The following is a 20,014-nucleotide window of genomic DNA, read 5'->3' on the forward strand; positions in this document are numbered from 1 at the left end:
AGCCTACCATGCATAGAAACAGGATTAGGCTCCTCTGTAAGATAACCTTAGAAATGTACGAAAACAAGGAAACCCATTGTATTTTACCAATAAAAGAGCATTAAATATGAAGTAGTTAAACCTAAATTGAAGCAAAATTAAATGGATTATAAAATAATTTAAAGAAATGGTAAAAGACTTTCGTTTAAAAAAAGTGAGAAAAGAGAAATAAATGACAAACAACCATTAGAAATCTGAAGGAAATTTAAGAAAAGAATAAGAGAAGAAATTGGCACGATAACATCGAAAAAATCTTGATTAGACTTAACACATTAGAACTAGATTACATGAAAAATTGAAGAAGTAACTGAAAACCACCATTTCGTACTTTATTGCCCAGCATTGAACAATATTTGTAACAGATTTAGATACATGTAGCAGCTATATCAGGATCACAAAAAGGGACCGACATCTAAAAAATCTTTCTGTTCGCCCATTTTTCTACAGATGAACTGATAATATGAAAGGATTTATCTAAAACATATGTACGAGAGAAAATATACTTTAAAAACGAGCACAACCAGTGTAAGAGTGAACGAGCAACAGAACCGTTTTAAAGATTACATCCTTCTATTACTACTACTACTATTATATCACCCTTCATACTTTGCTTCATGTACATTATTGTATATACTTGCCTTATAGTTTTTAGAAAAGCGTATTGTCATATTTTGTCATTTATGTAATTTTGCCCGGCTAATCGGTGTCTCTTGGATGAGGCTCGACTCACCGGTAGTTTACATCTGAGTGTAGTAGAAAATCATCTAAGAGGAAATCCCTGCAGCTGTACAGTAGGTAAATATTTAAAATAAAGCTGGAATTTTGAAACTGATACAGGGTAGACAGTTTTTCTTATAGGGTTTATTGTGGTCATGATGAAGGTAAAATCACAGACTAGGGCCCACTTCCATGGCCTTCTGGTTTGGCAACTACCGGTTTACTTGCTAAATGAAAGTAAAAACATACATTACAAGTAAAAAATTGCGCTGAGGTTTTTTGGCGCAATCGAGTCTTCTGTACAGCATATAATGCACAATGAAACTCTCAGCCATGGCCCATGAAATGGTAAAATTTTACTTTAGTTGCACGGCCTGATTCCCGCCAGTCGCGGAGATTTTTCATACATAAATAGACATAACCTTTCCCATAATGCCAGGTCCTGACCAAACCGGATCTTACCTACCTAACCTAACTTAAAGTAATGTGCCCTGACCTGGTAGGGGGGACGAACCCCCCAAAAAAGGCCATAACCTGGCCCAGTCGGCAACTGACAGGAATCAGACCATGCAAATAAAGTAAAGTTTTACCCATGAAACTTTCAGCCATGGCCCAGTGGTGGCCAGTGTTGTTGGCACCTATAGCTGTGCCAGAAGCACTATCATGGCTAACTTTAACCTTAAAAAAAATAAAAATTATGGTAGAACTAGACTATGGTGTTGCTCTGCATCAAGTATTACCTTGGAAATTGACTTCTCCTATAGTAGCCTATTTTGGTTGCTTATTAATAATTTACTGTTCTTTTGGCTGTCGACTGTAATTAATCTGTAATCTACCTCAGAACTGATTATGTTTTTGGTATTTCTAAGTATTAGTTCTGCACGAACTATATGGAAAAGTTCCTCAAATACGAGAGATATTCAGGAGCCTTACGTTCAAGAAGGGATTGGCTAAGGAAATCGGAGCCCTCCCCCCGTGAAGGAAACCACTTTTTATCAAAAGTTTGCGCATGCGTGTGTTAAGGAGATCTTTTTCTCCTCTTTCTGTTTTGTATAATTTTTAGTCTGTCACTTCTTACCTTGTTTTCTTCTCGATGTGTCCCTCTAGCATCGCTTTACCGATGATGTGCCATCTTCTTTATTATTAATTATTTTAAGTATAGATATCTCTCAGAAAGGCGTATAGAGACGAGATCGGTAATTTCTTCACTTTAATTAGTATTTAGTATTATAAGGATCAGTACAAAATTAACAAGTTACAATGATAGAAACGAATTACCCTGGAGCTGTAAACTGGCTCAGTCTATATGGGGAACACTGAAGCGAGGGGAGATGTACTCTCCCTTGAAGGACACAGTTCTGATCTCTCGTCTCCCTGGCGTTCTCCAGCTTGTTGAACCCCTAGAAATCTTGTTATCTGCAATCTCCACCTCCTTCTAACCTTATTGGAAGGATTAATCAGCAAGGCCTCCCCTTCAAGTAGCTGATTGGAAGGACTGTAGGGGGTGTGATTCAAATCTCTCCTTAGAGGACTTGATTAGAGGTGATCTTAGGAGGGTGTGTGAAAGACCCCTCCCTATTATGTTTGATTGGAGGTTGTAGAAGTACATCACTTTGGCCAGCCCCCAAATTCCTGGAATTTCCATGAAAACGCTTCCCTGAGAAGGTGGTGTTATAGAACCAGCTGCTGTAAGCATTTAGGCTGTGCTGACTCATGAATTGGTTAGCTTAATCGCGAGGCCATTATTTCTCACTTTTACGACTGTTTTTATGGCTTCAACACGATATACTGCTTATGGTTCATGCAAACATCCTGCCTCGATCAGCGTATTGGACTCACGATACAACAACAGCTTTTGGGCGTTATCACTGTGTTCTTTGCCTCTCTCTTTGCTCTTACTTCTCTCTCCTTCTCTCTCCTAACTTTTTCTCTTTTCTATCTCTCTCTCTCTCTCTCTCTTTTTTATCTAATTTCCCTATCTATTCTACACCACAGCACGTGATAGCAAAAATATAATCAGTGCTGAGGTTAATTCTTGATAAGCAATCAAAATACTATAGGAAAAGTCAATTTCCAAGGTGATACCCAATGCAGAGCTAATACTTGGTTCTACCATGTTTTTGGATGTTGGCCATCCTGGAATGCTGTCGCAGATGCGCAGTGTTATAGGGGAACTTTTGGTAAAAAAGTGGAGTCTCCTTCACTGTGGGTGTCTGAGGGGCAGAGCACCCCGGCTAAGTAACATGGCCTGCTAGGTTATGTTACGTTAGTATAGTTCCTTTTACAATAGGTTTCCTAAGCCAATCCCTTCTGAAACGTATGGCTCCCTGATGACTTGCTCATGCGCGGAACTATTCCATAACAACATGGCAGTCCAGTCTTTCTCCCAACGATATCCCCCACCCAAAACCCTGCTTTCCCACAGGGTCCCCAACCATGTTGGGTAGATATGAGGTTAATAATAATTGACCGACAATAAACAACACTACCTCCTTCATCAGCAACACTGAAAGTATAGGAAAAATCAATTTCCAAGGTAATAGTCCATGCAAAGTTACCATGTAGTTTTACTAAAACTGCTAAGGCTAGAGGGCTACAATTTGGTATGTTTGATGATTGGAAGGTGGATGATGAACATACCAATTTGCAGCCCTCTAGCCTCAGTAGTTTTTAAGATCTGAGGGTGGCCAGAAGAATTGTGGACGGACAGACAAATAGCCAACTCAATAGTTTTCTTTTACAGAAAACTAAAAATTGGTAGAGGTCACTCTCGTAAACTTAAATAAAAGATATAAACGAGAATAAAACTTAGGAGCGAATGCAGAATGAGGGGGTCAGGACTAGGCTACTATAGGTCAGGTAGGCATTTTAGAGAGAACATAACCTAAGCACACTACCTTTACCTAACCTGACCTGGGATGCTGTACCCTAACCTAGCCGTGGGGACTCCCAAGCAAGTCGTGACCCCTTACTCAGTAGGCGACTGGCGGTAAGTAGGCCACGGTAGTAATCTGCAATTTTACTGTGATGAATTTTGTATTTGTATAGGCCTACTTCTTTGCTTAACCTAGCCTATTACAATATTCCCAAGACTAGGCTATATCTAACAATAGTGGTAGACCCTTAGTAAGAAACTGGGGTTTTGGTATTTTCTATATAAGCCATACTGCTAGCCTATACAGGGAGCAAGATTTGGTGAAACATGGCTCTTTTGATGTAATGTCATGTATTCCAAATGAATATGATGTTTATTTGTCTCTAGGGAAATACAAACCAGGGCCCTGTAGCCCATGTAGGCCTAGGTGTAGGCTGGAAATGGTCATTGAAGCTTGGTAACAAGGTGGTTAATTGGTGGTAGGTGGGCGAGTGTGGAGAATCACCTACTTATCTGTCACATCCCAGTGCTTTTTATAATAATTTTTTTTACTTTAATACCACAACCATCCCTATAAGTGTTTAGTACCAGCCCAATGGGAGTAAATGTTATAACATAAAAAAAAGACGGTCAGTACATCAGTAACAGTAAATATACAATAGATTTTAGTGTGATTTTCTTATTATTATGGAGACTTAAAAGTACAGCATAGAAATTCCAGTATTGAGCTATGACATTAAAGTAAAATATTACACTCTTTCAGGGCCACTGTTGAAAATGGCTGGCTTGCTGCACTGTTATCAGTCTGCCTTGTGGAAGCCTTGATAATTATGTGATGATGACTATAGCTTGTGCTTGTTATTTTTATTATGGACAAGTGTGTAATTGAGCAGTGGAGGTGTGCTATATGCAAGTGCTTGTGTTTGTGCGCATGTGTGTGTGTGTGTGGTTGCTTTGTGTCTTCTATTACTTGAGCCTCACTGATTTTGTTCTTCTTGTTTTTATGATTCACAGTTCTGATTGTTCTCACAAGGAGTGTGCTGTCTGGTCTTCCTCACAGTGGAAAAGATTTTGGAAAGAAATATAGGAAAGCCAAGAAGTGTTTGCCTGTGCCCTTAGGGAGAAACATCATTGAATCTTTTTGGTTCCTTCCTGCTAGACTGTCCTGTGTTCTCCCTTCATGATCCCTGTTTCCTGATGGTGTGTGGGCAGTGGCCAGCCTCTCATGCTTGCCATCAATTGGCCTCTGTTACCAAGCTTAAGCTACTGTTTCTGGATCATGCTGGGAATACACAGATATTTAAAGCTGCGGCATGTATATCTATGAAAAATATAAACTTTCTTTAAAATTTGGAGTAAACAAAAATAATTTTATATAGGCAGTCCCCAGTTTGTGACGGGTTCCATTCTGACGCTGCGTTGTAACCCGAAATATCATCGAAAATCGTAAGAAAACCTTACTTTTAATCATTTGGGTGTCTTGTAAACGACGTAACTGCATTTTTATTGAGTTTTTTATCAAAAACCTCCAAATTTTTACCATTCTGCCCTTTTTGGAGCCATATTTCTTCCGTTGGATCGGCGTTGTCGGCGTCATAAACCTGGAACATGCTTTGTAACCTGGGAAATAATTTTTGATGAATATATTTGAAGAGTGTCATAAGCTCGGAACTTCATAAGCTGAGCCCATCGTAACCTGGGGACTGCCTGTATGTTCCTTGTAAATAATTAAAATGGCAGTTTAACTTTTTTATATTTTTCATTTCAGAAATATCTTCTGATACACTCAGCATGTTTCTAAGGTGGTCAGGGTATGGTGGTACCCTGAAGAAATGTGTTATACATCATGTTGCAAATGCAGTTCCTAATAGTTTATACCAGTCTGCCAGTCTTTCAGTGAGGACATTTTCTATGAGAAGAAGCAATTTTAGTGGTCTAATAAAACAATGGGAATTTAAAACTACCCTGCAAACACCTAGACCCTTTCACACATCAAGGTAAATATCTTTTGAATGAGTACTGTATTGTAGTTTTATTTCTAGCTTGGGAGGATGAGAAAATTTTGGTGTTCTGGTTTTGCAAGTATTATTGTGCTGTATTTAATGAAATTTTTTTTAATAAATACAAAGTGAATCAATATTATTAAGTAGTTTAGCCAGACCACTGACTGCAGTATGAAGCATACTGCATTTTACGAGAGAAAAATGACTGATGACACTATGGTGGGCATGTTCATGTTTAAATAGGCACCCTAGCATGTTGTATGTGAAATGTATGCCCCCATACGGGTAACCACTTACAGTGTGCCTTGTATTGCACGTTGTAGATTGTATAAAAGGTCCTACAGCTTTGCTTTGGCCTTAGCTGCATTGCTTTCTAGCTTTTACTTTTTGTATGGTCTTTTTAGTGCCCTCATTTTTAGCTGTTCAGTTTCATAAACTTTACCTTGCTCTAATTTTCACGTTGTTCGAAGAACAAATCCTTTGTGCAGGCTCTTTGAAGTCTAGAAATGTAACTCAGTGGTCTCATTAAATTATTTATAATATTCTATGTAACTGTAAGGTCTAATGTCTTAAATACAAATCTGTTTTATGAAAGCAGATTTTGACAATAGATAATCCTTGTGTAGCTGAAATTGACAAGTTCATTGGTGATTATTATCATAAGAGTTCTTTCCTGTATCTTGTACTTGTGCACTCTCTGCCTGAATTTCCATCACAACTCCTACTTCTAATTTGTTAGGATCCCACAAATGCAGTACTACTATGTAAGTCAAGTGTGCAATGTGCATGTAATTCATGCTTGCAATTTTTCAGAAAGTTATGCAAGCTTCCCATAAAGCTGCATTTGGGAATTTTCCAAAATTTGCAGATACTGTGCAATACTGTATAAGTATTACTGCAGCTATAAAGAAGTGTACAGTACTATATTTTTTTTTTGACAAGCTGATTGCTCTACTCTCAGGCAACTCAGTTCCACAAACTCTGTTCCTAGGCAAGGTTGTGATATTTCTAGTGGTAGTGATTGGAATGATTTACTTTAAAATAAAAAAGTTTCTGTTGAAAAATGAGTGCATGACTAATCATCTTTAACAGTTTGTACAGTACAGTGTTGTGACTGAGTCACGCTCATGAGCACAACAGCCAAAGATCAGTTTTAGCATCCGGAGTGTAAAGAAATCTGATAGGCATGAGTTAATTACAACTGATGTTTTGGTAATAGCTTCTGATAATGGATGTATTCTTTCTGCTGCATCAAAGGACAGACCTGCAGTGACCACAGGGATTATTTAATTTCACCTCTACAAATTTTTGTTTCAGTTTGTTGAGAAATTCCTCTTTAGAGCTACAGTCACATGCAGATCATTTAGCTTTTTCATCTGTGGTAAAAGTAACAAGTTTGCAAGTGGAGAAGCAGAACCATATCTCATCAAGGTCTGAGGACTTTCTTGAAGTCCTCAGAGGGAATTTCAGCAACTAAGGTACAGTGTTTAGGGGAAGGATTTTCCAGAAGCTGTCTAGGAAGAGACTCTCAAGTGAAATCCCCACAAATATATTACTAGAGAATGCTATGGAGGATACAGATAATATAGAGAAGTCTGAAAGATTAACAGCCTCATTAGGAAGGGCTTCAATTCTGAATATTCAGATGTTTCCTTTTCTTTAGAAAACAACATTCTAATGACCAAAGACAGAATTTGACTGTTGCAAGCTCTTCTCAGGGAATTCCTGAGAGTTATAGCACCTCCAGCAAAGCTTTGGTAGGGACTTCTAGGCCATCTGACCTAGAAAAGTTGGATTCTGTTCAGCTACTGCAGACTGTCTTTACAATTTCAGGTGAACAAAAATTGGTCAGCATTATTCTGGCCGTAACCATGGAAATTATTTTCCCTCTCTCATGATGTACACAATAAGGGAACCCCAAGTCATCTCTTATCATATGAATGTAAACAATTTTGATCCCGTAGTAGTGATAGATCAAATTTGTGTGGGGCCACATAATTATATACCCTCTTTCTCTGAGCTATACCCAATTTCCACATGAACATAGCACTCAGGATATATATTACAAAATTTTAGGTCTATTCTTGGCCACTTGTTTGTATGAAGATTTGATTTTCTGTCCTGTCTCATCTAGAGGGTCTTTTATTTTAATGCCCTGGTTCAGTCAATCTTCATAAGAATATAAAGTCCTCCCCTTTGAAACACTACTATGATAAATTTGAGTTAATGAGGTTCTGTTAAAAAGTAACATTTTTTTTAAAAATATGCAATTTTTTATAGAAGCACCTCAGTTTACATAACAGAAAGTGCCAACTCCTGCCCCTGCGTTTCTTTTACAGTAGTCAGTCTGAACAACATATGGGTAATTTAACTACTACTACTACTACTACCACCAGAAGCATATTTGGCTAGTTAAAGAGTTTTTTAATATTTTGGAGTGCGCCTAATGATTAGGCAAGCTTAAATACTGTGCACGGGTTTGTATTAAAAAGTTGTTGATTATTAAAATCACAAATCTATTGGTGGAAAGTTTGGGTACAAGTTGTAGAAAATTTACTCTTGTGACACTGCCTTAACTGAGATATTGCATTTGCTATAGGGAAATTGTGTTTGTGTCCATCCATGGATATTTAAATGTCATTGATAATAAAGGCAGAGAAGTGTCAATTTAGAATTGTATTTTCATCTCTCATTGTGTTATTGACTCAAAGTTATGTAGCATTTGTATTGGTGTTTATGTAAGAATTGGTAATATATGCAATTCCAAAGAAAATGTAAGTCATCAGTTTGTTATGAGTACCTATCTTCTGATTCTTAAGATCAGTTGATTACATTGCAGATACCCCCTTAGTGGACTGTTTTTTCAACAGTAGTTAAACCACTGCTACTTACCTCATAATTCATTCTAACAAGTCTTTCAATTTTTGGAATTCTTAAACAAAATCATAATAGCATTCTTTATACAATTAAATATATCATTTTAGTGATATAAAATATTCATAGATGTTTTATCTCAACATTTTTTCCAGTTCTTATTTCATTCTTTTGTATTACAGTCCATGATTCTTTGTTTGTGTTCTTATGATATCTTGGTCAGTTTCATGAAGATGCTGATTTACAGCTGGAATTCATTATCAAATCATGATGGTGGTTTCTTTGAATATTTTCAGGCCTCGATATATCAATCCTATCTTGTTAGCAGTTTTGAGGCCTTTGAGTAAGATTGCTGCAATTTTGGTTGGCCGAGGTTTCAGAAAATGGTGGCAGTCATTACCTGCAAAGAAAAGGGAGTTATTCATCCAACATCTCCTACGCAACAAGTATAAATATTTAGGTGAGTAAGAGGACTTTCATGAGGTACTAGAACTTTATAAAATAAATCCATTTCCATAAATACAGACCTATTACTAGTAATGCTTTACTTGAAGCATTACTGCCTTACCCTCCTCTGATTGATAGTACAGTACTGGTTTGTATTTCTTGCAACAGAAGAGCAAAAATGGTAGAGTAAAAGAGGGATTACTTCTAGTGGGGTGAGCCTGCTTACTTATTATGAAAGTAATGAAGTAACCACTCTCTAAAAGTGGTGTGGCCATTGAGAAGAAAAAATAACATCAGTTGTAAGGCAGTAGACTGTATCAGTGAAAATAAAAGGGCACATATGTGGTGTTTCTTGTCTGTCTCACCCAGACTTAAAATCAAGGAAGAACTTTGGCTAGTGAGGTTTACATGAAATTATATATCATGAAGCATTTAATTCAAAATTTTTCCATACAAACCCATCACTTTTTTTCAGTAACCCCCTAACACTGCAGGTTTGTTTATCTAAAAGACAGAAGAAGAGCATTAGTAGTGTTAAATGTGAATGGTCAATACAACTGGTGCAACAAAAGTGAGTAAGGCTCTGGTTGGACACTGTCATCATATCATCTAAGTCTGAAGTTGTTTGAGGCTACCAGTATAGAACAAAAGCCTTTTGATTTTACAGCACACGAGGAAGGATCTTCCCTACATCGAGAATGAGATTGCAATAATACAGTCCCTTGCCCTGATAAAAATCTCATATGAATTCTTGAATGTGCCAGAACACAAAACTCTTCATTTTAAATGTGGTTAATATACATGGCATGATACTATTATACAACTATTTGGGAACTGGAAACTGCATTATGTTTGCTCTTGTAATCTACCTGTTGTAGTGACATTGTTTATGGAAAAACACGGAAAAGATGGTCAGCACAAGACTTATCTGGTATTGAGTAAAGAATGGTCTGTAATTACCTACTCAATGTGGTTTTTGGTGACTGCACTTTATCACTGATGTACTTTTTCATCTAGAACCCTCTGTATGTGAATTGTTTACCCCAAAACAGTATCATGTCATTCTCTTATGACCTCAAAAATTTATGATACTACTGTACTTGGAGACAGTGTTCTTACAATGTTTCATAAATCAGGACACCAGATTATTGCCACTGTTCATTAAGACATTTGTAACATCATTCTTACAAGGTAAGGGTAGGTGATACTTCATATGAAAATAATACCAAGAAGAAGTTAGTACATTAAAGAAACAAAAATACAACTCAGCAGAAGCCCTGCTAGCTTATACTACAAAACGAAAGTGGTATGATTTAAATCAAAGGTTAATCAAGACTGATTTTTGCAAATTCACTTGTCTTCTTGGTGCAAAGGAAGGTAAATTGACAAGTATAAATGAGTTGGGTAAAATGGAATGGACTTACTAAAGTTATTTTAAATGGTTTAAGTACTTTCAGGCAGTCATGCAAACAGCCAAAGTCGGGGAATTCTGTTGTCAGAGTAGCAGACACATGACTGTTATACTCTTTTTCTGTCCATTATGAAAAGACTGCAGTGTCTAAGGCATTGAAACATTTTGAGTGTGGGAAAAATATGAGTGATGAGTTTGGGGCAGAGCAAATTACAAATTGTGTATTGTTTTAATTTATTGTTTTTATTTTATAGGAGGATCTGCACTGTTAGGTACTGCTAGCCTTACATATTATGAAGACCATGTGGTTCCTGCGCCATTAACAGGACGACGACGATTCATGGTTTTTACTTCAGATCAACTCCATACTGTTTCTCGTCATACGTACACTGAGGTAATAATTGTTGCTTTCCTTCAGAAAATGAAGATTGTAGATTTTAAATGCTGTATCTCAGTAACATAACCTGTCTTTCAAAGTTAAAAACCTCTGATACCCAGTCTGCTACTTCACTGAAAGAGGCTTGTTTATTATAAAGCAGTTCCTTTTTGCCATCTGCCATGATGCGAATATCTTCCTGGCCATGTGTAAAACATGCATTTTCTCTACTGTTGCTGTTTGGTTGAAAGTATATACTTGTCAGATAAAGATGGAAGAGACATGCAGTGTCACTTATGAGAGGATGATGAATTATCAAAATTGTGGTTAGCCAGTAAGGGTTTAACCAAATTCCCAAAAGCCACATTGGGAATACTGTAGTTGTATTCTATAAAGCTTTAGGGGGTACCACAGATATTGGATGCTCTCGCAGAGTCAGATCCATACAAGGTGTAGGCACAATCCATTTGCTTGTGAAAGACATTCAGTAGCCATTGATAGAAGAACATCAAAGACAATACACTGTATCTGATGTTGTGAGCAGCACAGTCAAGCTAAGCACCTTGCCAGAACTATGCAAATGTTATGTGAATAATTCATGTACTTTGCAGGAGGTGACAAAGCCCACAGCATGAACAAGATGGCATGCTTGGCATGGGCTGTTTGAGGTATGGGAAGAAGGAAAGCAAGCCTTGTTTTTTTAATCAGTAGAGGAAAGCAGAAATGAACTTTCAAAGCATTCATTAAGTGATAGAAATGTATTAAGCTAACTAACATGAACTATAACTGATGTAATGACGGTATGAAGAGAAAGTCAATATGCTTTATTGTACTGAGAGATCTGTTGATAGGTACAAGGACTTATAACAGGGTTCAGGCTGGTGAATGAATACACATGGAAAACAAAGACAAATTAAGTGCAAATAACGGTAATCTCCACCAACAAATGATCAATAAGATAGACTGATACAGTGGATTATAAAGTAGGATGTTTCAGTGATTACAGTGATATGATTATATAGCCAAACATGTTGAGGATAACCAGTTTTCACCAATATTGTGCTCAGAGACCTGGTGCACACTCAGACGGATGGAAAGGGAAACTCCTCTGCGATGCATCTTGCGAGTGTTGCTATCGCAGACTAAGCTGGCATGAACTGATGGCAGACTAAGCTAACATGAATTGATGGCTTGTACTGAAACAATTGTAGATTTTAAAATACTGGAGGAACTCATCTAAAATCTTTCAGGCTCTCTTTTCGCATTATTTGTTGTCATTCAGTTCACAGATGTAACCAATGCTGGTACTTCCACAAAATTTACATCGGTTTTGTAAGGTCTATTTACCAGCATTTTTTGCTGGGCCTTTCAAAATTGTCAAAAAGATTGGTTATGTTAATGTTCAGTTTTTACGGTCTTTTTCACAGTATAGGTATCTTGTGCTTGGAGCTTTAAAATTGTTGTAAAATTAGTTTTTTGTTCATGGATTTTTTATTGTATTTTACTTTATATCTGCAATAGGGGATCATATTGCATTTAGGAATACTTTGGGAAAACCAAGGGCCAGTTTAATCATTTCCTCATTAAGTATCAGTCCTTGTTGGCCAAATAAATTCTTTGGGACATACCTCAACTTATTCTTTTATTTAGAAAATTGTTTTGTAATAAGTTGGTCTCATTTTATACTTCAATTTCTGTTCAGTATAATTTCTGGAACAATATTAACTTTGGTTTATTTTTTTCAGGAAATTAGTCAGTATGCCCATTTGTTAATGCCAGAGAACCATCCAATGGTGTCAGTAGTGAAGAGAGTTGGTAACCGTTTACTGCAAGCTAATAAAAATATTCCTCAGTTGTATACAAAATATTGGACTGTCACTCTTATTGATGATCCAACAGTAAACTGTTATGTTTTGCCAGTGAGTACAGTATCCTTTCCTGTGTCATTGGGTATCATCATCATCTTTAGTGTCTTTACATTAGATGTTCCTTTTACAAGGTTAGATGTGAAAAGAGTTATTTCTCTCCACAATATTCTGTCTTGTGTACTTTCTGCTTGGATTCCTTTGTGGTATAGGTCTTCATTTATGTCCATTTCCATGATTTTTGGCCTTCTGTTGGTCTCTGTGATGGTAATAACACATCAGCTACTTTGCTGTCTAAGTGCTGATCACTTCCCCCATCCCCACCCCATACCACCTTTTACCCAACCATACTATCCAAATCTGAGATTTTAGTCCATTTTCCAGCTTCTTGGCATCACATATCCCCACTATATCCCCCACCTGCAGCATGATCCTATGTACCATTGCATTCCAACCATGAATCTCAGTATTTTGCCCTGTTCAGTAGGATTATACTCTAGCCACAAACTGTCCAGCAATCCCTTTATCCAGGTTACTGCCACTTTTTTAATACTGTCCTCACAACATCCATGCAATAACACATTGTGTACCCAAGGTAACAGGTATGTCGAGCCTCTTCAGTTTGCCTTCTGTACAGTATGGTGCTCCCCCTCCCTCACTGCCCACCTGTTCTCTCCACTCTGCCGACACATTACAATCCTTAGAATTGTCTATATTACCACTCACATGGTCTCTTTCTGACTAATTTTTCCTTTGCTTCCTCTTTGTCATCCCAAACTTTTTTATGCTCATATTGGTTTTCAGTCCTCTGATCCTGCTACTAACACCAAGTCCTCTGCATATAGCAACTCCAAGTGGACCTCCCTTTGTACACCCCTTGTAGCTTCCTCCAGTACTCTTGATCCATGTTGGACACCAAAACTTATCTCATATTCTTCTTCTATAACTGCCACTGGAGATCTGGTACCTTGATACATTAACATTATTAACTTGGTGAGACTGAATGGTACCCTCTGCTACATAGTGTCCCTACAGTTGCTTACCTTTGTACCTCATCAAATACCTTCTCAAGACTCACAAGCATGCAGTATAATCTCCTCTACCTTGCATGGTATCTCTTTAGTTCTCTACCTTGCATGGTATCTCTTTAGTTCATTCATTTAGGAGAGCCATTGTTGTTGATTTCGTGCCACAGAGCTGAACAGCTGTCAACTTCATTAGTTTTTCTCAGCTTTTGCACCAGCACCTCTCAAGTATTTTCATAGCATACTCAAGCAATGCTATTCTTCAATAATTTTCACACTAGTGCATCCCTTTTTAGTTGCAACATTATTAGTATTTTGGTTTCAATTGTCAGTAAAATGCTTAAATTTCCATTATAAATAGAAGTATTTGACTCAGATAGATTACTTTTAATTATAATTTATTACATCAACAGTTAGATTCAGTAATTTTGACTTAATGATTTCATTAAACCACATGATAATAATAATAATAATAATAATAATAATAATAATAATAATGAGGCTTCTGAAGAAGTTGACGTGACTCAGAGTTAGATATAAGAGCTGGGTCTTTCATTAGACAGGAATTCTTTGAGTTTACTCTTGTCAGAAAGACCAGTGTGCGTGCAGAGGTCTGGTGGCTTTGTAAACAGGGTTTTGTATTTATATTTTTATTAAGGTAACTTACTCTCTTATGTTAATTTTGTAAAGTGTTTTCATATGTTCTTTTCTTGGTAGTCAAAAGAAAATTTATACCCCTAGTCAACTGATGGTGGTTTACAGACTTTTAAAAACTTTATTTGATGAATGGGTCTTGCAGGTGATAGCAGGAATACTGCAGATAGGGTGCAAGTTTAATTTCATTCTTTTACTTTAATCCATGGCTGTAATTCCTCAGAGTGGTGACATAGTCATGTTTAGAGGAATGATGGATCTTCTAGAAAATGATGATCAAGTTGCAGCTGTTGTGGCACATGAAATGAGCCATGCAATATTGGAACATGCTGTAAGTTTTGTTATATGTATTTTTATATACTTGTAACATATGATAAAAATCCATTATTTTATAAAAATTTATATTTTGCCATTTGAGCTGCAGAAACTAGATCCAAATTTGAATTAGCAAAGAGTGGAATTTACCAAAGTCAGTTTATATAGTCTCTTGCTCATTGTTCTTTAATTTGTAAACTTTTATAAACCAATGTTTTGGTTCTGAAATGTAGTAATTCCTTTCAAATTTATTTTATATATATTGTATTTCTAGAAAAAGATTTATAGTATTTGAAGTGGCAAGTTGGAATCAATAATTACTACAAAGATTATGTTAATGTACTTCAGCAAACTGCTAATGCTGTATTTTAATCAGTCAGAGCAGCTAAGCCGTGGATATCTACTAGATGTTTTGATCCTCCTGCCACTGGCTGTTATCTGGGCATTTATTCCAAGTGATGGTTTAGCTTTGGTTACCCAGTGGTTCCTGAATCAAGTTGTTAAGGTTCTTCTTCAGTTACCTTATTCGAGGAGCTTAGAAGAAGAAGCAGATTCTGTTGGTCTGCAGTTGGCTGCTAAGGTAATGTTTTTTTTTATATTGCTTAACATACCATGATAAACTAATAAAAATATTGAGCCTCAAAATGACATATGAATTCTTAATGGCTGGTGATTATCAGCCCCTTCATGAAAACTGTTTGGCTCCCTTTGCAATTGCTGACTGAATGCTCCAGTCTTCAGGATCTTAGAAATCCATACCTCTCTTAGGTTTGTGGTGAGGATGGCAGGTACATCTGTGCTAAGATTCTCTTGAGTAGCATATGATGCCAATGGCATTTCTAGACTTGAAACAGAGGCTGCTAATGTCCAAGACTTCATCTTGTTATGCTGTTGATTTTCTGTAGTTTAAAATTGATTCTTTTTTTTATCACTAGTTTTTAAAGTTGACATCTGTATCAGAGGTATTTGACATCATTATACTAGAGAACCTTACAGAACATTAAGTCAGTCAGCCAGTCATAAAAATACAATACCAATTGATAACAAATTAAAATCAGTTAGTAAGAAAAATGATTGGTAACCAACCTGCAAACAAAATGCCAACAAACTTAAAGCTCTTGCTGTTTAGAAAAAAACAATTACAGTGCGGACAGGAAGAAAAAGTAAAATCTTCACAAACAGATAGAGAAACAATTCAAGAAATCAGAGTCTAAAGAGCTTAGAACTAGAGACAGAATGGAGAAAAGACAAGCTTGTACACACTTTGATGCTTTTCAGAAACCTAAGTTGAGGTTTTACTGGAAGTCTCAGGGGTTCACTGGAAGCCTCAGTGTATAAACTTCATCACCCAGCACAAGGAAAAATTATGTAATATGGAAGTAATAAATGGATATAGTAAAAATTTTAAATTATGTACATTAATCCTGAATGGTCCCAGAAGTGTGGAAATACTGTGGGAGCTGATAACCAATTGGCAGACACAAAGGGTAATTCTATTAACTGAGGACTGTAGGTTATGTATATGAATGTACCTAAGCTTGATTGTTTTTTCTTATACTGTGGAATGACACTTCCTGGATTTGCGTGGGCCATACAAATAAGCTATGTGAAAGTAGTAATGGGTTTGTGGGAGAGACTTATGGTTTACTTAATTGTGAAACTTATCACACATAATTTGACTGATTTTATATTAAAAGTAATTTGACAATTCTTTGTACAGTATTAATTAACAAAGATATCAGTTCTGGCATACAGCATTATGGTGGGATAAAATTACATTAATTTCTATATAATTCTTTGTGCCTGTTATGCATTGCACTAACTTTCAGAAGGTACTCTTTATTATGAGTTTTAAATGAAAATCTCATGTAAAGCATATAAGTAATTTAATGGTTATTTTAGGCTTGCTTTGATGTTCGAGAAGCAAGTGCATTTTGGGGAAAAATGTCCGTCTTAGACAAAATCCGCGAGAAAAGTGGAGGATCTCCACCTGAAGATTCAGCATGGTTATCAACTCATCCTTCAAATATTGAAAGACAAGAAAAAATAGATGCCCAGATGGAAGAGGCCATATCCATTCGCAATTTCTGCCAAGTGAGTGACATTAGATTACTGACTCAAGTATGTTTTGGCTCTCATTAGTTTATCAGAGATATTGGACTACAGTATACAGAATTAGGATATTTGTACTATGAATATACAAATGTAGACCTTTCATAAAAATTATATGTGGGATAACTGAGACTTTCATTAATGTTGCAAGGCCCATATTTAAAAGAAAAAAAAAAAAAGGGCTGAATTTTAGAATTTCAGCATCTTTTCTTGTTAGTTTTTAAAATAATTTTTGTCAGCCATTCTTTGTACTGTACAGCTTTTTCTTATGCCATATTTATCTAAAAAATGCTGTATTATACTTGAATCTTTTATTGTTTTACTTGAAAAACAATGGGTAAAATAAATGAACTTGTGGAATCAGATAATTTCTGACATGGATAGTAAGGCAGGAGCCTAATCATTTATAAAACTAATTCTGTTGCTATTAGTTACAATACAGGTGCTAAGTGCTCAAGAAGAATGTAGTCTTTCTGTATTTGAGTAAATTGACATAATCCAAGTAGTGTTAAAATGCTTGGATTTGTTTGATGAAAATGCAGTTGCCCACTTTAATTTTTTGTATTCAGAGTACCTAAATTTAAGTACTCAGCAAAATTAGATGTTTGGTGTACTTGCTGCAAAAGCTTTTGTTTCACCTGGTTATTAAGCTGTGTGTTATTGGCCTTATTTGTCCACCCTGGCAAAAGGATCGTGCCTATCAATTCTAAGGAGTGTTTTATATAGAAAATATGAAAGTTTTATCCTCGCAGGAACAAATTGCAATTTTATAAAGTAGTTTGCATTTTTCCTAGATATACAAACCTAAAGTGCTATTATAATCCCACCCCAACCATCCCCACCATGTCCCTTTACCTGAAGGAAAGAGTGAGTGCATTTCACCCAACTTGCTCCACTTAACTACTTTATCAACAAGCTTTTACAACTTGCTCCACTTAACTACTTTATGAACAAGCTTTTACAACTAGCAGCTTGTTACCTTACTGTATATACAAGACTTACATTTGTATATGTAGGATTTATTCTATGACATTGAAGGTGTCAAGCCAAGCGCTGAGGCATTTTTGGCCTTTCAGATGATAAGGCCGTGAAAGGAGGAAGTTGGAGTACTTGTAGATTTTCTTAAGAGTGAAGTGTCTAAGATTTGTGAAGAGTGTGAGTATGAGCTGATAGTATGTAATGGGTCTGCAAGGAAAATACATTTTAAAAAAAATTAGTAAATCGGTGAATATGAAGTTGGCTACTCATATCCAAAGGAACTAATGTCATTTGTAAGTCTTGTTTTACTCTTACATTGCTTTTTCTGTTGTCCAAATATTAAACTTCTTTGCTAATCCAGAATTTTCTTTCAGTGTCCACAATTGGATGAGAGAGATCCACGTCAAATGGTAAAAAGTCTACAAAGGCAGCTGACAGTTACATCTTCCAGTTCATAGGGATAATAAAATAGTTTACACCTAGTTTATATAGCTTGTAAAATATAATTGTCCAGTTGAATGAAGTTTGTGAAAAATCTCAGGGTAAAAAAATTAAAATATTTTTGTGCTTTTTCATCAGAGATTACTGACATCTTGATTTTTTTAAAAATAACAATACCTTTCCTCCTAACTTTTTGCTAAAGGTACAGCTTCTCAGAACAACAAAATATCAGAAGCTGTGTGAGCTCAGGGATTTACATGTATAATAAAGCCACATTATCTCAGAATGCTATAACTTCAAGAAATTGCCAATTAACATTACATTTTTAGATACACTCATGAATTTGTGGAACTGGGAGGCAGGACGTTATATAAATTGGGTTTGTTGAAAAAATGAATGAAAAACTTTTATTACATATATTACTTATAATAGCCTTTTTCTCAATTTATGGACAGAACAAGCTGCTAAAAAAATCCTAGCTTGCTAAGTGAGGCCTGTAGGATGTGCCTGAAAGATTCTCAGGGATTGGCGTGTGTCTTTCAAAGATGCAGAGGGAGGGGTGTTTGAAACAGAAACTTCAAGGGTGGTTGTATGAAATATCCTGATCCATAATGTGAAGAAGGAAAATCAATATTTTGGCACATCACACCTTCCATATATCCAAAACTGGTTGTTTCTGGGACTTGCATTTTGAGCCTTTGTTTTAAGTACATTGATTTGCCACAACTTGCACTACCTGCAATAATAATGATGATGATGTCTATTCTTATCCAATAGCTTTTTAGAGGATGTAAAAGCAGACTATGCCCACAACAGACTAAATTCCTTAATTTTAAATATAAATCAGAGGAAACTTAAAATTAACAAGCTAATTTCATGAAATAAATAAACCGGTAACATATATCACTACTGCTGAATGTGTTAGTACAGTGTTGACAGTTCACACACTTTTGATACTATTAGTATCATGTAAACGGGTACCTATAGTCATTCTGAAGTTTCCTAAGAGGGCCCTTAATTTGAAACAAACTTTTAAATTCCTTTTATTTCAATCCTAACAATGTACATTAAATTGAAAATTTGGTTGCAGAGTCAAAAAATGTCTTAAACCTGAGACTTCTGGGTGTAAACATGATCTACAATTACACAGAATGGTTTGTACAATTAGGAAAAAAATTGTATAACACATGCTGTATAAAAGTACTATATCTGAATAAAGAAAATACAGCAACAAATGTACAATATACAAAAATATCTAACAAAATTTAAAAAAAGGAACAAAATTTAAAAAGAGTGAGTCTGCACATCAAATGGCAGTTCCATGAGAGGGAGTTAAAGGAAGAAATGAATATACACTTTCCATGTTATTGACTTCTTCATGTGAAATGAGATGATTATGTGAGCTATATAAGACAAATATACATTCATCAGGAGTGGCAGTGATTTCCAGATTTCATAGTTTACAAAATACGTTATACCTAAGAGCACTGCTACATGTGTAAAAATTTCAATACGTATATTAACAAAATGTAAAATTTTATTTCAAAAACTCTTTTGGGTTACAAATCTGAAAGTAACAACACTTGCCCCTTAGTTCACAGGTCAGGAAAGATCCGAGGCTGCTAATCGTTCTAGGACATGTATGTAATGTTCCTCCAGCTCTGCATACTGGCGTTCCAAACTCTCTAAGCGCTGGTCTTTACTTGTAATCGTCATTGTGGCTGCATATTCTTCTGGGCGCAATACTTTCTTTAATTTTTCCTTATCTCTGTCTTCTTTCTACAAGATGATGAAAAATTAAAATGTAGATTATATATCAGTTTAAAAATTATATTTATACTGCCTGTTCCTCTACATTACCTAAAACCAATTTTGGCAGTTA

General features: G+C 36.0%; 2 protein-coding genes across 8 annotated transcripts in view; one reads left to right on the forward strand and one right to left on the reverse strand.

Annotated features, from left to right (window-relative positions):
• Positions 1–617: 617 nt before the first annotated feature.
• LOC136849268 (metalloendopeptidase OMA1, mitochondrial-like) lies at positions 618–18,261 on the forward strand. 4 transcript variants are annotated; one of them, XM_067122557.1, is made up of 10 exons: positions 657–834; positions 4,646–4,831; positions 5,400–5,628; positions 8,805–8,968; positions 10,621–10,760; positions 12,488–12,661; positions 14,510–14,617; positions 14,978–15,181; positions 16,504–16,695; positions 18,066–18,261. In XM_067122557.1, exons 3-10 carry the CDS (start codon positions 5,423–5,425, stop codon positions 18,147–18,149), a joined length of 1,272 nt encoding a protein of 423 aa, XP_066978658.1. In that variant the 5' UTR covers positions 657–834; positions 4,646–4,831; positions 5,400–5,422; the 3' UTR covers positions 18,150–18,261. The 4 variants fall into 4 exon arrangements, with proteins under 4 accessions (XP_066978660.1, XP_066978657.1, XP_066978658.1 ...); XM_067122556.1 differs by lacking the exon at positions 4,646–4,831 and having other exon boundaries at positions 621–834; XM_067122558.1 differs by lacking the exon at positions 4,646–4,831 and having other exon boundaries at positions 663–830.
• The window catches only part of Hat1 (histone acetyltransferase 1), a 39,500-nt gene continuing 28,372 nt past the window's right edge, over positions 8,887–20,014 (reverse strand). For 2 of the 4 annotated variants that reach the window (XM_067122560.1, XM_067122563.1), the window contains exon 10: positions 18,175–19,911. In XM_067122560.1, the coding sequence (XP_066978661.1) occupies positions 19,735–19,911 (177 nt within the window). In that variant the 3' untranslated portion in view covers positions 18,175–19,734. Of the gene's footprint in view, positions 8,909–18,174; positions 19,912–20,014 lie in introns of those variants that run through there. The other 2 variants (XM_067122562.1, XM_067122561.1) reach the window with 2 other exon arrangements.

Source organism: Macrobrachium rosenbergii, chromosome 20 (genome assembly GCF_040412425.1).
Source record: "Macrobrachium rosenbergii isolate ZJJX-2024 chromosome 20, ASM4041242v1, whole genome shotgun sequence".
Classification (NCBI taxonomy): Eukaryota; Metazoa; Arthropoda; class Malacostraca; order Decapoda; family Palaemonidae; genus Macrobrachium; species Macrobrachium rosenbergii.

What these genes read in the sequence shown, in the direction of transcription:
- LOC136849268 (XM_067122556.1), top strand. Translation starts at nt 5,423, where the DNA reads ATGTTTCTAAGGTGGTCAGGGTATGGTGGTACCCTGAAGAAATGTGTT. An exon ending in CAACAAGTATAAATATTTAG is followed by an intron (nt 8,969 to 10,620) that starts GTGAGTAAGAGG and finishes TTTATTTTATAG; the next exon opens with GAGGATCTGCACTGTTAGGT. An exon ending in ATGCAATATTGGAACATGCT is followed by an intron (nt 14,618 to 14,977) that starts GTAAGTTTTGTT and finishes TATTTTAATCAG; the next exon opens with TCAGAGCAGCTAAGCCGTGG.